This window comes from Bos grunniens, chromosome 25 (genome assembly GCF_055505025.1).
Source record: "Bos grunniens cultivar Pamir isolate PY7600 chromosome 25, Bosgru_T2T1.0, whole genome shotgun sequence".
Classification (NCBI taxonomy): domain Eukaryota; kingdom Metazoa; phylum Chordata; class Mammalia; order Artiodactyla; family Bovidae; genus Bos; species Bos grunniens.
Window position 1 is genome coordinate 4,681,077 of NC_141189.1, and position 18,584 is coordinate 4,699,660.

Consider the following 18,584-nt stretch of genomic DNA (forward strand, 5'->3'; position numbering starts at 1 on the left):
AGGTAAGTGATCATACCATCGTGATTATCTGGGTCGTGAAGATCTTTTTTGTACAGCTCTTCTGTGTATTCTTGCCACCTCTTCTTAATATCTTCTGCTTCTGTTAGGTCCATACCATTTCTGTCCTTTATTGAGCCCATCTTATAAAGCTAGTATTATCCTAATACCAAAACCAAACAAAGGTGGTATAAAAACAAAAGATTACAGACCAATACATCTCATGAACAGATGTAACAACCCTTAATACAAATTCAGCAAAATATAAAAATCATTAAACATCATGACCAAATGTAGTTTATTCCTGAAATACAAAGCTGACTCAATACTGGAAAATCTACCAGAATATTCTACCATAATAAGGAAAAGAAAAAATTCACATGATCATATCAATTTGATACAGAAAAAGCTATTGACAAAAATCAACACTATTTCATGATAAAAAGCAGGAACTTTTTAAAACAGGGGGAAAAAAGGAAACAGAGAAGAACTTCCCTGACTTGATAAACAGGATACATCAAAAACCTACAGCTAATATCAAACTGAATGCTCTTCCCCTAAGATCAGAAATCAGGCAAGGATGTCACCTCTGATCACTGATTCAACACAGTGCTAGAAGTTCTAGCCAGTGAAATACGGCAAGAAAAGGGAAAAAAGGATACAGATCAGTAAAAAGTAATTAAAAATGCCCCTATTTACACATGGCATGATTCTCTAGATAGAAAAATACAAGGACTCCACCAAAAAAAAAAAAAAAAAAAAGCCTAGAACTGGTAAGTGAAGTCAGCAAAGTCAGTATATAAAAATTTACAAAAATGAAATGTATTTTTATATGCCAGCAATAAACACATGAACACCAAAATTAAAAATATAACGATGCCTCTGATTCCTCAAAAAATAAAAGAATTAGATGTATAACTAACAAAACAAAATATGCTGATAACTATGCAACACTGCCTATCAAGTGGGCCTTAGAAAGCATCACTACGAACAAAGCTAGTGGAGGTGATGGAATTCCAGTGGAGCTATTCCAAATCCTGAAAGATGATGCTGTGAAAATGCTGCACTCAATATGCCAGCAAATTTGGAAAACTCAGCAGTGGCCACAGGACTGGAAAAGGTCAGTTTTCATTCCAATCCCAAAGAAAGGCAATGCCAAAGAATGCTCAAACGACCGCACAATTGCACTCATCTCACACACTAGTAAAGTAATGCTCAAAATTCTCCAAGCCAGGCTTCAGCAATATGTGAACCGTGAACTTCCTGATGTTCAAGCTGGTTTTAGAAAAGGCAGAGGAACCAGAGATCAAATTGCCGACATCCACTGGATCATGGAAAAAGCGAGAGAGTTCCAGAAAAACATCTATTTCTGCTTTATTGACTATGCCAAAGCCTTTGACTGTGTGGATCACAATAAACTGTGGAAAATTCTTCTATGGATGGGAATACCAGACCACCTGATCTGCCTCTTGACAAATTTGTATGCAGGTCAGGAAGCAACAGTTAGAACTGGACGTGGAACAATAGACTGGTTCCAAATAGGAAAAGGAGTACATCAAGCCTGTATATTGTCACCCTGCTTATTTAACTTCTATGCAGAGTACATCATGAGAAACGCTGGACTGGAAGAAACACAAGCTGGAATCCAGATTGCCGGGAGAAATATCAATAACGTGAGATATGCAGATGATACCACCCTTATGGCAGAAAGTGAAGAGGAACTAAAAAGCCTCTTGATGAAAGTGAAAGTGGAGAGTGAAAAAGTTGGCTTAAAGCTCAACATTCAGAAAACAAAGGTCATGGCATCCGGTCCCTTCACTTCATGGGAAATAGATGGGGAAAGAGTGGAAACAGTGTCAGACTTTATTTTTCTGGGCTCCAAAATCACTGCAGATGGTGACTGCAGCTATGAAAGTAAAAGGCGCTTACTCCTTGGAAGGAAAGCTATGACCAACCTAGATAGCATATTCAAAAGCAGAGACATTACTTTGCCAACAAAGGTCTGTCTAGTCAAGGCTATGGTTTTTCCTGTGGTCATGTATGGATGTGTGAGTCAGACTGTGAAGAAGGCTGAGCGCCGAAGAATTGATGCTTTTGAACTGTGGTGTTGGAGAAGACTCTTGAGAGTCCCTTGGACTGCAAGGAGATCCAACCAGTCCATTCTGAAGATCAGCCCTGGGATTTCTTGGAAGGAATGATGCTAAAGCTGAAACTCCAGTACTTTGGGGCCACCTCATGCGAAGAGTTGACTCACTGGAAAAGATTCTGATGCTGGGAGGGATTGGGGGCAGGAGGAGAAGGGGATGACAGAGGATGAGATGGCTGGATGGCATCACTGACTCAATGGACGTGAGTCTGAGTGAACTCCGGGAGTTGGTGATGGATGGGGAGGCCTGGCGTGCTGCGATTCATGGGGTCGCAAAGAGTCGGACACGACTGAGTGACTGATCGCTAATGCAACACTGATTAACACTGATTAACTAAGTAACACAGTGTTACTTAGAGATCTAAATAAATGGAGAGACACTCCACATCCACAGATTGGAAATGTCAGCACAATAAAGATGTCAATTCTCCCCAAACTGAGATATAGGTTTAAAAAAATTCCTATCAAAATCCCAGTAAGTTATTTTGTAAATACAATCAAGATTATTGAATAATTTATATAGATAAACAAGGGAACTAGAATAGAGAAAAACAATTTTGAAAAACAGTAAGTGGATGGAATCACTCTATCTGATGTCAAGATTTACTGCACAGCCACAATAACAAAAGACCATACTGAGGGTCAGATACTAACAACAGAACAGGGGGCCCAGAGACAGACCCACACCCAAGTGACTTCACAAAAGTATGAAAGCTCTTCAGTGAAGGAAAGCTAGCCTTCTCAACAAACGGTGGTAGAGCAACTGAACGTCCACAAACATACAAACAAAAGAACAAACTGAAATAAAAAGGATCATATATTTAAACGTAAAATATAAAACTATAAAACTTTTCACAAAAAAAAAAAAAACAAAAAACGGGAAAATCTTTAGGGTCAAGGGCTATGCAAAGAGATCTTATACTCGACAGCAAAAACACAATCCATAAAAGGAAAAACTCACCTTCACCAATATTTAAACCTTTTGTTCTGTGACAGATCCTGCTAAGGGTAAGGGGATAAAAAGACAAGCTTCAAACTGGCAGGAAATGTTGGAAATACATACCCAGAAGACCTACTATCTAGAATACACAAAGAAGAAAACAATAAGATAAGAACAAAAGAACACAACTGAAAACGAACAAAAGACACAGAAAGACATCTCACCAAAGAGGATATACAGATGATAAACACACGGAGAGGAGTTCAAGACCTTGAGGCATTAAGGAAATCTGAATTCAAACCACAATGAGATATCATTGTATGCATAATTAAAGTATGGCTAAAATGAAAAACAGTGACTACATCAAATGTTGGCAGCAATGAAGAGCAATTGGAACTCTTCATACATTGATGGCAGAAATGCAAAATGGTCAGCCGTCTAAGAAACAAGTAGGCAATTCCTTATAAAACCAAATATGCAACTACCTCGTGACCCAGCAACAGCAGTCTGGGCACTTATTCCAGAGAAATAAAGACTTGTGATCACACATATGCTCTACACAGTAATGTTTACAGCAGCTCTATTCACAACAACGCAGACGTCCTTTAACGGATGAATGGTTAAACAAATTGTGGTTCATCCATACCGTGGAATACGACTCAGCAACAAAAAGGAACAAATTACTGATGTACACAACAAAGTGAAGAAATATACAAAGACGTAGGCTTAAGTGAAGAAGCCAATTCCCTATTACATAACTCAATAGATGCAACATTCTTGAAATAACAAAGTAACATAACTGAAAACCAGTGGTTGCCAGGGATTAAGGAGGATGTAGGGCCTTGAGGGAAGTGGGCTTGGCTATAAAAGGGAAACATTTCCTTAGGAACGGCAATGTTCCATACCTTGACTGTATCAGTATTAATATCCTGGTTGCAAGACTGAACTGCAGTTTCACCACTCGGGGAAACTGGGAAAAGGTACACAAGATGTCTCTGTGTGATTTCTTACAACTGTGTGGAAATCCAAACTTACCTCAAAATAAAAAGCTTAACTTCAAAAAAGGCAAAATAAAGACATTTTGGACCAAAAATAAAAAACAAAGCAAAAATTAGCAAAAATAGTTAAAAGAATTCCTCCAGGCATAAGAAAATTCCAGATGGTACCTGCATCTACACAGAGGAATTAAAAACAGCGGAAATGGTAAGAGTAAGAAAATATAAAAGATTTGTAAAGAAACCTCAACAAACCTCTTAAAACTTTCAACTTTTATTTAAAGCAAAATAACACAACATACTATGTGGTAACAAGATAAGCAAAAATAAAATGTATGACAACAATAGCACAAATGCCTAGGGAGAGCTCACGAAAGTACACTGTCATACAGTCCTTACAAAACATGAGGAATGGAATCGTATTTTAAAGGAAGCTGCGATAAGTTAAAGATATATGTTAAACCCTAAAGCAACCACTATAAAGAGAAAACAAAGTTGAGAAGATACGCCAATAAAGCAGAGGAAATATCATAGAATCACTCATTCCAAAGAAGGCAGAAACAGATGAAAAAGGGAGCAAAGAATACAGGACAAACAGAAGACAAATAGCAAGATGGGAAATAAAAAACCCAATCATATCAATACTCTCATTAAATATAAATGATCTACACTCTAAAATAAAAGGTAGAGACTGTAAGACTGGATTAAAAAATAAGAACTATAGGCTATTTATAAGAATTTTATTCCATGTATTTTATTTCAATGTATCTATCTCAAAATTTGACAGAACAAGTAGACAGAAAAGCAGTAAGGACATAAAAGACTATCAACTAACAACATTATCAACTAACTAAACATAATCAGCATTTACAGAAACTCCAACCAGTGCAGAATACACATCCTTATTAAGTACACATGGAATATTTAACAAACTAAACCACATTCTAGTGCATAAAACAAGTCTCAAGTTTCAAAGGATTCAAACAATAAAAATATCTTCTCTGACCACAATGGAATTAAATTAGTAATCAGTAGCAGGACAATTTCTGAAAAATCCCCAAACATCTGGCAACTGAATGACATGCCTCTAAGCAATCACATGGGTAACCAATCAGGTAACTGTATTAAAAAATAATAATAATAAATACAAAATTAAGGAGCTCACAAACTTGTAGAATACGAGATCAATAAACAAGAGTCAGTTGCATTTCTATGTTCTAGCAATAAACAATCAAAACTGGAAGGTCAAAATATATATTATCATTTATAATAGTTTTCAAAAATATGAAATACTTGGCAATAAATCGGATTTTAAGATGTGCACACTATACTTGTATACTGAAAGCTACGCAGCAGTGTAAGAAAAGCCAAAGGGAACCTGAATAAACAGAGATGCGCACCGTGCTTGTGGGTCAGAAGACAACACTGTTCAGATGCTGCACATCTCAAACTGATGCACAGATTCAACACAATCCCAGGCAAACTCTCGGGAGGCTTTTTTGTAGAAATTGACAAACCGATTTCAAAGTTAATTTGGAAATGCAAAAGACCAAGAATGGCCAAAACAGCTTTGAAAAAGGAGAGCAAAGTTGGAAAAGCTACCTAGTTTCGAAACTTTTAAATACACAGTAACCAGACACTGCTGTTCTCAGGCTGTGGGGCAACTTAGCCCGAGGGCCCTCGAGCTGTGTTCGGCAACGAGAAGCCACCTCATGAGAAGCACCCGCACCCCAAGAGAGCAGTCACCGCTCGCTGCAAAGAGAGAAAGCCGGTGCAGCAATGAAGACCCAGTGCAGTCAAAAATGCAAATAATAAATAAAAGAAAGAATCTGTTTAAAAGACACTGTGTTATGGAGTCAAGACAGAAGTGGATCAGTGTAACAAAACAGGTCAGAAACAGATCCATATGGATACAATCAATCGATTTTTGACAAAGGTACAAAAATAATTCAGTGGAGAAAGGACCATCTTTTGAAAAAACAGCGTTGGAACAATTGGATATCCATATTGAAAAACATGAACTCTACACCACAGACAAAAATTAACTCAGAATGGATCACTGACCTAAACATAAAAACTAAAAGCATAAGACTGCTAAAAAAAAAAAAAAAAAACAGAGGAAATCTTTGCGACCTTTGGTTAGGCAAAGATTTCTTACATACAACACTGAGCACACAACCAACAAAAAAAGAAAAACGCTGAAGTAAATAAAACATGTTATTTGAAAGACAGTGTGAAGAGACTATTTTCTCCAGTTTGAGAAATAACATTTGCAAATCATGTACTGGATAAAGGACTTCTATCCAGAATATATAAAGAACTCTCAAAATTCAACAAGAAGAGAATTACCCAATTTTAAATCAGGCCAAAGATAGGAGCAAACACTTGGGCAAGGCAAACACACAGCTGCTGAAGAACCATATAGAGGGATGTTCAACACCATTATTCACTACAGAAATGCAAATTCAAACCACGGTAAGAGACTATCACACTACACACCTGTTAAGAGTTGCTAAGATCAGAAAGACTGACCACACCAAGGATCAGGGAAGATGTGGCGAAAATGAAACTCATTCACTGCTGCTGCTAAGTTGCTTCAGTCGTGTCCAACTCTGTGCGACCCCATAGACGGCAGCCCACCAGGCTCCCGGTCCCTGGGATTCTCCAGGCAAGAACACTGGAGTGGGTTGCTATTTCCTCCTCCAATGCATGAAAGTGAAAAGTGAAAGGGAAGTCGCTCAGTTGTGTCTGACTCTTTGCGACCCCATGGACTGCAGCCCACCAGGCTCCTCCGTCCATGGGATTTTTCAGGCAAGAGTGCTGGAGTGGGGTGCCATTGCCTTCTCCGCATTCACTGCTAGTGGGAATGTAAAATCTCATAATCCGCTTCCCAGTTTGTAAGTATCTTAAAGTCAAGCGTACCCATATTATGGGACCAAACCATTCCTCTCCTAGATGCTTACTCACAAGAAATGAACACACGTCCTTACGAAAACCTCCCAGCAGCTTCACTTGTGATGGCCCCTCAAGGGAAATAACCCAAAGGTCCGTCAACAGGTGAATGGAGAAACAAACTGGGGTCCATTAATCCATACAATGGAATACTACTCAGCAATAAAAAGTGACTACCGATACAAGCAGCAACACAGGATGATACTGAAATAACTGCTGAGTGAAAAAAGCCAGGCGTTATAAACACAATTACTGTGCAATCCCCCATATATGACATTCTAGGAAATACAAACTCATCTGCAGTAAAACAGAAAGCCCATCAGTGGCTGCATGGCCTGGAAGGGATGCGGGGCAGGAAGGGCTGGAAGGACTGATTTCAAAGCCACACTGAGACTTTCAGGGGCGATGAAAGAGTTCATTATTGTGGCAGTCGTTTCATGGGCGCGCACAAACGTCAAGATGCATCGGACTGTGTATTTTAAGTATATGCAGTTTATTGTTCATTGATAACGAGGGAAAACTACCGATGGCCTGTAAAGGACGGGCACCTGACTCTGGAACCCCAGGCAGCTGCATCTTTGTCTCCATCCCTCTCTCTCGAGGTCCAGGTGCCAGTGCGGGACTCTCATTCACACCCCCGTTTTATTAAGTGCAAAAATGATCAGAAAGCTGTCTGTGTTATGTCAATTATTATATATTAACATAATGATCAACTATGGACTGGGAAAAGGAAAAAATGAGGGCAAAGAGACCTTCGTTCTGTAATCTGAACCCCATGGAGAGCAAACACCTCTTGGTGGTCGACAGTCTCAGTGATTTTCCTTTGGTTACTTTAAAATTTTCTGTACTTTCCAAATTCTTTACACAGCCATTATTTTGCTCTTTGCGGGGGGAAAAGTTTTAGAAGAATGCGTCTAAATTCTCCATCAAGTAAAGGACTATTCGGGAATTTCCTGGTGGTTCAGTTGTTAGGACTCAGCATTTTCACTCCCGAGAGCCCGGGTTCAATCCCTGGTGGGAGAACTAAGATCGCACAAGCCACACACACAAAAAGTAAAGAACTACTCAGAAAGAAATTAAGGGCTTTTTTTTTTTTCACCCCAATAATGAAGGCCTGGCACCTGAATATTCACATACACATTAATGTAGATCCAAGAACAGGGAGTTTCATTTATAAAAGATGAAGGGCGTTTATAATACTACATGTACAAGTTCAAAACCTCAACAAAAATGGATACATTCTAAATTCTGAATTGCACTAGTTGACCACTGAGTTGACTCTCCCCCAGTTAAAGTAAAACATGCTCTTTGAAAGACATAACATGCTTTTAAAGACATTACATGTTTTAACGAATTTTCTGCCCTCTAGGTTGGAAACTGAGCTCACACACCAAAGGGAAAGTCCTGCACAAATTTCCAGGGATTAGGAGCTGTGACCAGAGGCTCCTCTTATGCCTGCTGCTAAGTCGCTTCAGTCGTGTCCGATTCTGTGCGACCCCACAGACGGCAGCCCACCAGGCTCCCCCGTCCCTGGGATTCTCCAGGCAAGAACACTGGAGTGGGTTGCCATTTCCTTCTCCAATGCATGAAAGTGAAAAGTGAAAGGGAAGTTGCTCTGTCGTTTCCGACCCTCAGCGACCCCATGGACTGCAGCCCACCAGACTCCTCCATCCATGGCATTTTCCAGGCAAGAGTACTGGAGTGGAGTGCCATTGCCTTCTCCGGCCTCTTATGCCTAAAGCCTGTAAATGAATCAAGCCTTCGACACAGGATGGACGCCAGGAGAGGCAAGACTCAACTCTTCTTGTCCCAAGCTGTTGGCAGTACATATTTATGGCACGATTTTTAGCAAGTGTAGAAAGTCAGCAGTGTATTCAGAAACGCCAAATGCCGAAAAAAAAACACGTTTCTTTTTAAATAATTCCACAGACTAAATTACATGCAAAATGTTTTTCATGCAACCCGAATGCAAACCTTTGAGTCTTCCTTTGTGGTTTCTAAAAGAAACCAACTTAGTGATGACCAAATTCTTGACTTAATTCTTCACTTTCATTTCAGAGAAAAAAATGCAAGTAGGTTAGCATACTGCATCACCACACGCGTAGCGTGACACAGGACACTTACATGTCTTGGAGTGCTCGTGTGATAGCATGTAGTTGGCGAGAGGCGGCGTGTAAGTTAGACACTGCAGTGCTGCGTTTGCAAAACAGGTATTGCCCAAGTTCTGGAGCCCAGCTCCTACTCTGTGAGTCTGCTGCCACTTAAGACAGATCTTCTCAGATGGGAAGAGAACTTTTTGTGGAGGAGCAATGCCATCACCTAGGGCTAGAAAAATAAACATTTAAAACGGAAGCTTTGTACATTTCTCAAGCTAAATAACAACAAGTCACACCTGAATCTGACCAAGATTCTTATGACCAGCTAACCAGAAACGCAGGGGAGAAAGGGACATTTTAAAAGAAAGCCCAGAATGCGGGAAATTCTAAACGATTGGGTTTTTCTGATAAATAAATTTCAAGGGCAACAGTGTGTGTGTGGGAGGCGGGACAGTATTTAACACATTTTAAAAAACTTAAAAAAAGACTTTCACCAAATGCAAAGGGTAGACCTTGTTTGGAAGTTGGTTTCAATGACCAACCGTTAAAAACCATTCTATGACGACCGGGGACATCTTAATATTGACTGGACTTTTCACAGGAAAACATTCTAATTTTCAGAAAAGAATGATTTAGATAAACACATTAAAATATTTACAGATGAAATAGAAATTCTTAGATTTGCTTTAAACGGTTGGGAAGTGAGGAGAGGAGTTAAGTGGGTGGAGGTATGAGTGGCCAGGAGTCGATAAACAACACTGACTGAAGGGCGCCTGAGAGTTCATTACAGTTATCCTCTTTTATGTCTACTTAAATCAACACCACCACAGCAGCAAGGGCAGGGAAGGCGACGCGGTGACACCTGCGGCGGGCGCGGACCGCCCGGCCCGCCAGTGCCGCCCTCCCGTCTCACCGAGTCCTCACTCGCTGACGGTCAGTCTCGATTCTAGAGGCTGGTAGTGACATCATCCCAACTTTACCAGAAAGGAAGTGGGATTTCAGGCACCAGGATAACATACTCGTAAAGATACTATACACGAACAATTTTAAAAAATACTTTTAAGGCGCAAATGGCGAATTGACAACTATGCTAATAAAACTCAGGTGCAGCTCAAACACAACTTATTTAGGAGAGGCCAAAATCATCCACAGCCAGAGCGCTCCTTCAGAAGTCTGCCGGTTCCTCAGTGCCACCAAAGACCAAGACGCACGCTAGATGGTTCTCGGCCTGCAGCAGCGATACTGAGCATTTCAAGCACGCAAAAAGGCAGGCTTCAGCTTCGGGAAGAAGGGAGAGCCAAATTAGGAACAGAGACATGAGCCTTGAAAACGTGTGGCAAGGGCCCCAAAAAAGGGCTGGGTGGGGCGACACCAAGTCAGTCCTGAGGGAGAGAGGGGCCCCAGCAAGGCGAGAGGAGGCTGGGTCTGCGAGAAGACGTCCTGTGGCAGAGTCCTGCTTATAAAGGTCTCTAAACCTCTCTGGACAACAGTCAGGAAAACTGTTCTGTGAGACTAAGTCCCCACCAAACACCTTCAGCAAATCGCACCCCCCAGCCCACATCACAGCATCACATGTACCAAGAGGACTCAAACAATCCGAGGGCCAAGCCATCCTCCGTGAACAATGTCCTGAATGGGAATCAATCTTTTCTTACAACTTCAAAGCTATCAAATCCCCAAGTTTTAGGAGCGCCAGCTAAAGTGTCCACATCTTACTTATCTGGATGAGTTTTAACACATGTAACCACATTTATATGGTTTGATACATAATGTAATATTTACGTGATCTGCTCTCTTTCAAAGAGCTTTATGACTACAGATGACTTTAACTGGGAAAAAAAACAAAGAAAAAATTGAAAATAATGTTGGGCAGAGCTCACTTGTCAAAAGTCAACTGTTTTTAAATTTTTAAGAGGCAGACATTTACTTAGGGCACGGTAGTTAATTGACAAGTTAACAAAACGCTTGTCCATCTCGATTCTCACCAGAATAAAGTTTATCCTTCAAAAAATTAGGATAATTAAAGAAATTAATAGTAACTAAAAATAATCTTACCCTGTTATGATACGTATGTTAATCATGAAGCAGAAGCAGAGGAAAATGAAGCCCGTCAAATAATGTAACTCTGCTGGCCACTCAGGTGGCAATAATTTATCTTGCAAAATAAGCCCCTCTCTGAAACTACCAACTTATGGACAGTATTTATACAGGAGTTTCCTGTAGTGATTCCGTCTTTTAAAAAGTAATACCTTGATCCTTTTGTGGTGATGGTTTTGATTTTTCAGGTACAGATGAACTTGAATAAACTACAGCACCAGGTACTGGTCCTAAAGAAAGTGTGTGATTTGAAACATCATTTAACGAAGACACAGCACCCCAGCTGGCAGAACCTGCATCCATGTCTCCAGGTGAGACAGCCTCAGAACTGCCAGGCTGGTTCTGATAGGTTGATGGGTCTGAAGATTCAGAAGCTTTGTCAACTATGGTCATTGTTCAACTCTGTAAAACACAAAAAGCATACATTTGCTTCATAAGGTCAAGAAAAGTAATCTACTTATTCTACCATTAAATCTTTGAAAATAATTAAAAGCAGTTCGGCTAACTTTCCAATCAATCACTCCAATATAAAAGCAACAGTATCTTTCTAGCTCTGTAGTAATTTTCATGGGGTATTTACCACTGTGTTAATCTGCACATGCCAACAATTTTTCATCATAACATCATCAGTGAAGTATTTGATTAGATCGTGTCATTCTATTTCATGCCCTCTGAAAATCTAATATTTTGATTTACAATCAAGTACCTCAATTTCCAATTCTCTACATTCACGAAGTATCTTTTTCTCTCTTTTGCTTAAACCTAGAATGTGAAATGCACTAATACTTTTGGCTCAATTTTCAATTCATATATAATTCCTCAGGGAAAAGGCTCAACTAGCTGAAAAGAAAACCTAACTTTAAGCTTCAAGTTCAAAATGACATTGTTTGAACTATATTACTTTTTTAAAAAATATAAGAAAAAAAATATAGGAAGTCTCACTTTTGAAACATATTTTCTGAAGAGGCTCATTTATTTGGTATACATGACTTTTTAAAATGAAGCCCATTAAGGCATTTCTGACATCAAACGGGAAAACAAACACATGTTATAAAAGTACTTCACTATAATTTTCTCTCTGAACCCTACTAAAATCTTAGGACCACCATTAATTGAGCACTTTACCTGCTGGGCATTGTGTTAGTCACTAACTTAATATTTGTAAGGACCTACGAGAGACTGGACAGAATCCACCGGGCCTACGAAATGGGGCAACCCTAACCCAAACTAGTCACCTCTGGGCACAGGCACCAGGCTCCACATTCCTGGCTGGGCTTCCTTCGGGCTCCACCAAGGCCCAGAGCACAGCCCTCCAGGAATGCCCCAAGACTGCCCAGTGGCGGCCAACCCAAGCAGGCCACTGCCTTGCAGGTGACCCTCCAGGTGAGCCTCGCCCCCTCACAGCTCCCCGACCCCTGCACCCGCTCTGCCAGCCCCGGAAGCCTCCCCAGGAAGCCTCCCCAGGCACGTGTGGCCCTCTCCTAGCTGCTGGCTCCCGCTCTGCACGGGCTGGTCTTCCCCCAGGTCTCTCCCACCCTGCCACCTCCAGCCAGTGAACACTCCCTCGCTTCCTTTGGAAGGCATTTCCTCCGGGACACTTGCCTGGACAGCCCCCTCCCCTAAGACGCGCTGAGAACCCCTCCTGGAAGCTCCCCAGCACGGAGGGGGGGACCCCTGCTGGTTTCTGGGGGAGCCTGCCCTGCTCCTCTCCCTCATGTTCCTGTTTGTACACCCTGACCTGGCACAGGGAAAGCTCTCCCCACACGTGCTGAACAGACGAATGAGCGGTGAAGAGAGAATGAAACCAGTGTCTGCTCTTAGCACCGGGCTGCAGGTGACTGATTAGTATCTCATTTAATCCTTAAGGACTCTGACGTAGAATTAAAACTTGTTTCAAAAAATATTCAAAACGGTGAAATAAATCCCATGCATATGACACTTTAACAAATGTTATGATGCACTGTCTACTCACAACAAGGGTTTTTTTTAAGCTTTGATTTTGTTGTGATTTTACATGAAAGCAAGATTATCACCTCTCTAAAAAGTACAACCTTAAAGAAAAAATTTGGGGATCTTCCGTAGAAATAGAAAAGATGTTAATTAGATCTTAACAAAAAGAAAAACTGAATTGAAGTGTTAAGTCAATATAAGTAAAATACAGTACAGGATCCTTACTCAGGAAGAAAGCCGGAGCAACATTATCCAAATAAAAATTACACTTTCCTCATTTGACAGTCAAAAGAAACTACAAAACAAGAAGCAAGACTAAGAAAACAAGAGAGGAAGGAGTAGAGCAGGAAGAAAAGGAAGAAGCAAATTAACCTAGGCTTATTTACAATAATGTTAAATAGCAAAAACCTTGATTTTCTGGGGTGAACATCCCTTTCAGGACAATCATTCACTAATGACCTAATAAAACCATTTTACTTGCTGCAGTTGCCTTTTTCTTGGGTGGGGGGAACAACTCTTAAAAAAAAAAAAAGGTAAAACATACAACTCAGTCATTGACAACCAAATAGCATTATAACTTGGGAAAACCCAAACCATCCATTCTCCTTCATTATATGTATTCAGCCAATGAATTCTTACCCTGAAACCATCAGGCATTAAACTGAATTCCATCTGCTACGGAGAAACCTTTCTGGAAGCCAAACTATGCTGTGTAGGATTCAGATATTATGTGTTCTTTACTCTCAGTAAAGCTTTTAAACATTACTACTATAATCTCAGGACTTTTAAGCAACTACTTCAATGAACAGTTTAAACTTCTCTCAACATCTTCTGATGACAGATAAAAAAAATTACAAAAGCATGTTTGAAAAAAATTGGGTAACAAGAATCAAGGTTGGATGGTGTGTGGAGGAATGAGACAAGGTGACTTCACAAGTGTTTCCTTTGAGTGTAACTCGCTCTAAGTACAATGTTTTACTCGAAAGTCTTAAAATGCTGTCCCTCCTATGGTATGTCTTCTCCCTTGTGGTGACTAGAGGATAGAATATATGTTACTTTTTCATTTTTAGAAAAATAAGCATATCTCTAAACATTATGGCTCTCCTCATACATTGTGGTAATAATATCAACACATGCAAAAAGAAACTGTTACATTCTGCTTTTAATATATTGACAATGTAATCCACCTTCTAGCTGTATTTCCATTTTCAAACATATACTTTAAAAAGACAACCTGTATTTTAATTACTTGTAAATAAACACATCGACTATCTTTAAACTTCTATAAACTAAACTCTGTAGACTTAATTCAATGACACAGAAAAGAAAGTGAAACTGGCTCTAAATACAAACAAGTGAGACAGATGATTCATTATCACCAATCCATTTTGAATGAATAAATACAGTCAAAAGAGGAGAATGGTGTTTCAAATATACAAGTTAAGATTTGAGACTCCACTAACACGTGGAAGAAGCTAAAACAGTGGGGCTCACTTTGAAAAACAGGTGCTAACTAAAGAGTTTCTCAACCAGTTTTCCTGTTATTTGAGTGTTATTTAACCAACCAACGTGCTTTTCCCATCAACAAGTCAGCCCTCCTTATAGGCCTCCCGGAAAATAAAAGAGCTATTCACCAAAAACGATCTCGAGTGCATTCATCATAAAGCGAGGTTAAAGTAGTAAGACCGTAAAAACTTCGGGTTCCGCCAAATCTTCTCAAACATCTGACTGCCCTCTCCCGCCACCCCCTCTCCAGGTAAGCTGGCTCTTCCTGCCCCGAAGATAAAAGACTAGGACCCCGGCACACGCGCTTTTGGGGAGTGAAGGGGACCGCGACGCCGGGCCGGCCCCCTCCTCTCCCCGCGAGTGGGTGCCTGCTCCGCCCGGCGGCCGGCGTGCGCAACTCGGGACGCCCGGCGGGGACCCGGCCAGGTGGCCGGCCCCGCGAGGGCGGAGCGGACCAGCGCTGGCGCGGCGGGCCGACCCGGTGGGAAAGTTTGTCTCTCTGAGGGGCCAGGGAGGCGAGCCCGGGGCTCCGGGGGGCGCTCGGGGCGGAGGGAGGGGGGCGGGAGGTGGCAGCCATGCGGGGTGGGGGGGGCTCCGCGGCCGGCGCCCGGCACACGCCCACCCGGGACAGACCGGTGCCGGCCCGGCCACCCCGGACCCGGCCCACGGCCTGAGGGGGCGGGCTGGGCCGGGCGGGGGCGCCGGGAGGGCAGTGTCCATGGCAACCGGGGGGCAGCCCGGCCTCCCCCGCGCAGCCCGGCTCCCGCGGCGCCCCGGCCGCCGCCCCCCTCCCCGGCGGGCCTGGCCCCGGCCGGCCGGCGGCGGCGGCGCTGCCACCCGCGCGGCGGGGTCCCGGGCGGCCCGGCCCGCTGCGGAGCGGGGCCGGCGGGCGAGGGGCCGCGCCAGTCCCCCGGCGGGCCGCGCCGGCTGAGAGGCGGCCCGGCCGGCGGCGGCCGGGGCGAGCCGGGCGATCCGCGGGCCCCACGCCGGCCGGCGGCGGGCGGGGAGGAGGAGGGAGCTTACCTGACCCGGCTCGGCGCTCGCTCCATCCCCCTCGGCCGCCGCCGCCGCCGCCGCCGCACACAGCCCAGCCGCCCGGCGGGGGACAATGACGTGCCTCCATCCGGGCACCGCCGCCGCCGCCTCCGGGTCAGCGCCGCGCCCGCAGCGCCCCGCCGGGCCGCCAGGGGGCGCGCCAAGGCCGCGCCCCGCACGCGCCGCCGCCGCCGCCGCCCAGGGGCCGTCGCACAAGAGGCGCGGCGCGCAGCTAACGGGCCGGGCGGGCGTGGGAGGGGCCGTCGCCCAAAGCGCCGCGGGCGCGGGCTGGCGCGCGCGTCACTGGAGCGCCGGGGCGGCCGCGGGAGCGACGCGCTGATTGGCGGCGCCGGGCTGCGCGCGCGGCGCGGGTGCGCTGAGGTCCTTCCCCAGCGGCCGCAGGGCGGGAGGTGAGGCCCGAGGGCGCCCCCCGCCTCAGCCCGGCGTGTGCCCTGTCTGGCCCGCGCCGGGGGGACGCGACCACGCGGGGACACCTGGGTTCCCCCCACCCTAAAACGGCAGGGCTCCGGGAGAGATTCTCCTCAGCCTAGCGACCCGGCATTTAAGGACGCGGGAGCCAGCGGGGGACCTTCGGACTTCTCCAGCCGTGTTCCTGCAAGCGGAGAATTTTCCACCCGGGCTCCAGAAGAGGCAGACCCCCAACCACCACCCCGGCCCGACCCATCCCGCCACGGGATCATCTCAGCTCCGAGCCGAGCGCCTTCTGTGGGGGCAGCTAGACCGGCTCTTGTTCCCGAGGGCCAGATCCAGCCGCTTATTGGATGTCTCCACCGCGAGGCCGAGCAGAGAACAGAATTGATTGTGGCATCTGCCTTCCACCACCACCAGCCTGCTCCTCCCCGTGTGGTTCCCTGCTTTGATGAGCAGACGCGGCCCTCTACTGCACTAACTTGAGTGCTTCCTCTGTCTCTCTCCTTCTCCCGACCCTACTACACCAAGTCACTTCCACCTGAACCTACCCAGGGGGACTCTCGTCCCTTCCTAGCCTGGCCGCTCGCTTCCTTCCAGTCACCCTGCTGTCCACTTTCAAACCTTCACACTTGTGGCCCGGATCCTCTTTTTAAAAAAACACAGGTCAGATGTCGCTCCTTTCCTAAGAGCCTTTAGCTACTTTCTTGACCCACAGAAAAGTCTGCTCTTCCTGGCACGGAAGGCCTCCAGTTCCCTTTGCTCTTAGGGCCCAGCCGAAACTGCCTACAAACATCCCGCTCCATGCCTCTTCCTCCATTAGCGCCCCTCCCCCACCCCGCCCTTCAGAATCTTACTGCTCCCCCTATATCTAAGTAGCTCTAATTTTACTGTTAAGAAAGAAGTCACTCAAGTGATCAGCTGTGCATTTGGAATCAGAACACTGAAGTTTGAGGAAACAAGAAAGGAAAAAGTGAATTTCAAGCCTCCAAAATTCAGGACCCACTTTGGGGATTAAAGATCTTTCTGGTGGCTCAGACGGTAAAGAATCCGCCTGCAATGCCGGAGACCCGGGTTCGATCCCTGTTTGGGAAGATCCCCTGGAGAAAGAAATGGCAACCCACTCCAGTATTCTTGCGTGGAAAATCCCATGGACGGAGGAGCCTGCCGGGCTACAGTCTAATGGGTTGCAAAGAGCCGGACAGGATTGAGCAACTTTACTTGGGGATTAACACCACAATTTACTTCCTGATGAAGAATGCTTATGAAATTTCACCTGCATGGTCCTGGCAACACTATTAAGAGATTTGTAAGAACAGACCAGCCATAGGGATGGAGCCAGTAATTTGCTTGCCTTTTCCAGATGACTTTCAGGTGATTAAATACAGAAGGAAAAGGAATTAAGGAGTCAAGTGCCTGTCACCTGAGCTTTGTGATTATTTCAAAATGCTTTCTTTGGAAGCCACATGAGAAGTCTGGCTTCTGATTTCATCTTCCATTTCACATCCTATTGACAAACTGCCCCTGCCACCAGCCTCTTAATATAGTAGAATTGTTGTTCAGTCGTTCGGTCATGTCTGACTTTTTGTGACCCCATGGACTGCAGCATGCTAGGCTTCCCTGTCCTTCACTATCTCCAGGAGTTTGCTCAAACTCATGTCCATTGAGTCAGTGATGCCATCCAACCATCTCATCCTCTCTCGCCCCAGGGATTTTTTTTTTTTTTTTTAATCCTTTGGCATTCTCTAGAACAGAATTTTTTTGAGATGCGGGGTTGTCCCATGGCCTTCTCCTACCTCCTCCTTCCTCTATGCCTTGAAAACAAACAGAGAGGCCCTACTCCTCTAAAGAACTTCAGGGCCACTTACTGTAGCAAACCTATGATGTAAGTGCAGAGGTTGACAAAGGATGTTAGGAAGCCCCTGCCTTCAAACAGCCAGGTCTTTGGCTTTTGCCACAGAAACTCATTTTCCTCCAGACCAGAGTTCAACCCAAAGTGAATGCTGCTGGAAGGAAATTTCACTCTGCCTCTGTTCTTACAAGCTGTGGGACCTACACAAATTACTTAGCTAGTTTCTTGACCAATGCTGTCTTTACGCCAGAGGTAAACTGACACCAGGGGCTTCCGAGGTTGCTCAGTGGTTAAAAACTCTGCCTGCCAGTGCAGGAGACCTGAGTTCCATCCCTGCATCGGGAAGATCCCCTGGAGTAGGAAATGGCAGCCCACTCCAGTATTCTTGCCTGGAGAATCCCATGGACAGAGGAGCCTGGTGGGCTACAGTCCATGGGGTCGCAAAGAGCTGGACACGACTGAGCGCACGCACAGAAAGTGACACCAAGTGCTCCGCCTCCCAGTCCAGGTGATCACGTGATCAAAGAGCAAAAAGTGTCTCAAAGGAATAAATTAGGTTTTCCAAGGGCCTCTAGATACCGAAGGAGCC

The 18,584-nt window shown here is 44.5% G+C and overlaps 1 protein-coding gene across 3 annotated transcripts in view; it reads right to left on the bottom strand.

The window, feature by feature from the left end:
• USP42 (ubiquitin specific peptidase 42) overlaps positions 1-16,961 on the bottom strand; it is a 44,255-nt gene extending 27,294 nt beyond the window's left edge. Inside the window, exons 1-3 of one of the 3 annotated variants that reach the window (XM_086373859.1) lie at positions 16,695-16,961; positions 11,376-11,625; positions 9,155-9,355 (exon numbers count right to left, since the gene is read on the bottom strand). In XM_086373859.1, coding sequence (XP_086229985.1) covers positions 9,155-9,355; positions 11,376-11,616 — 442 coding nt within the window. In that variant the 5' untranslated portion in view covers positions 11,617-11,625; positions 16,695-16,961. Of the gene's footprint in view, positions 1-9,154; positions 9,356-11,375; positions 11,626-14,807; positions 14,951-15,702; positions 15,842-16,694 lie in introns of those variants that run through there. The other 2 variants (XM_086373858.1, XM_086373860.1) reach the window with 2 other exon arrangements.
• Positions 16,962-18,584: the final 1,623 nt, after the last annotated feature.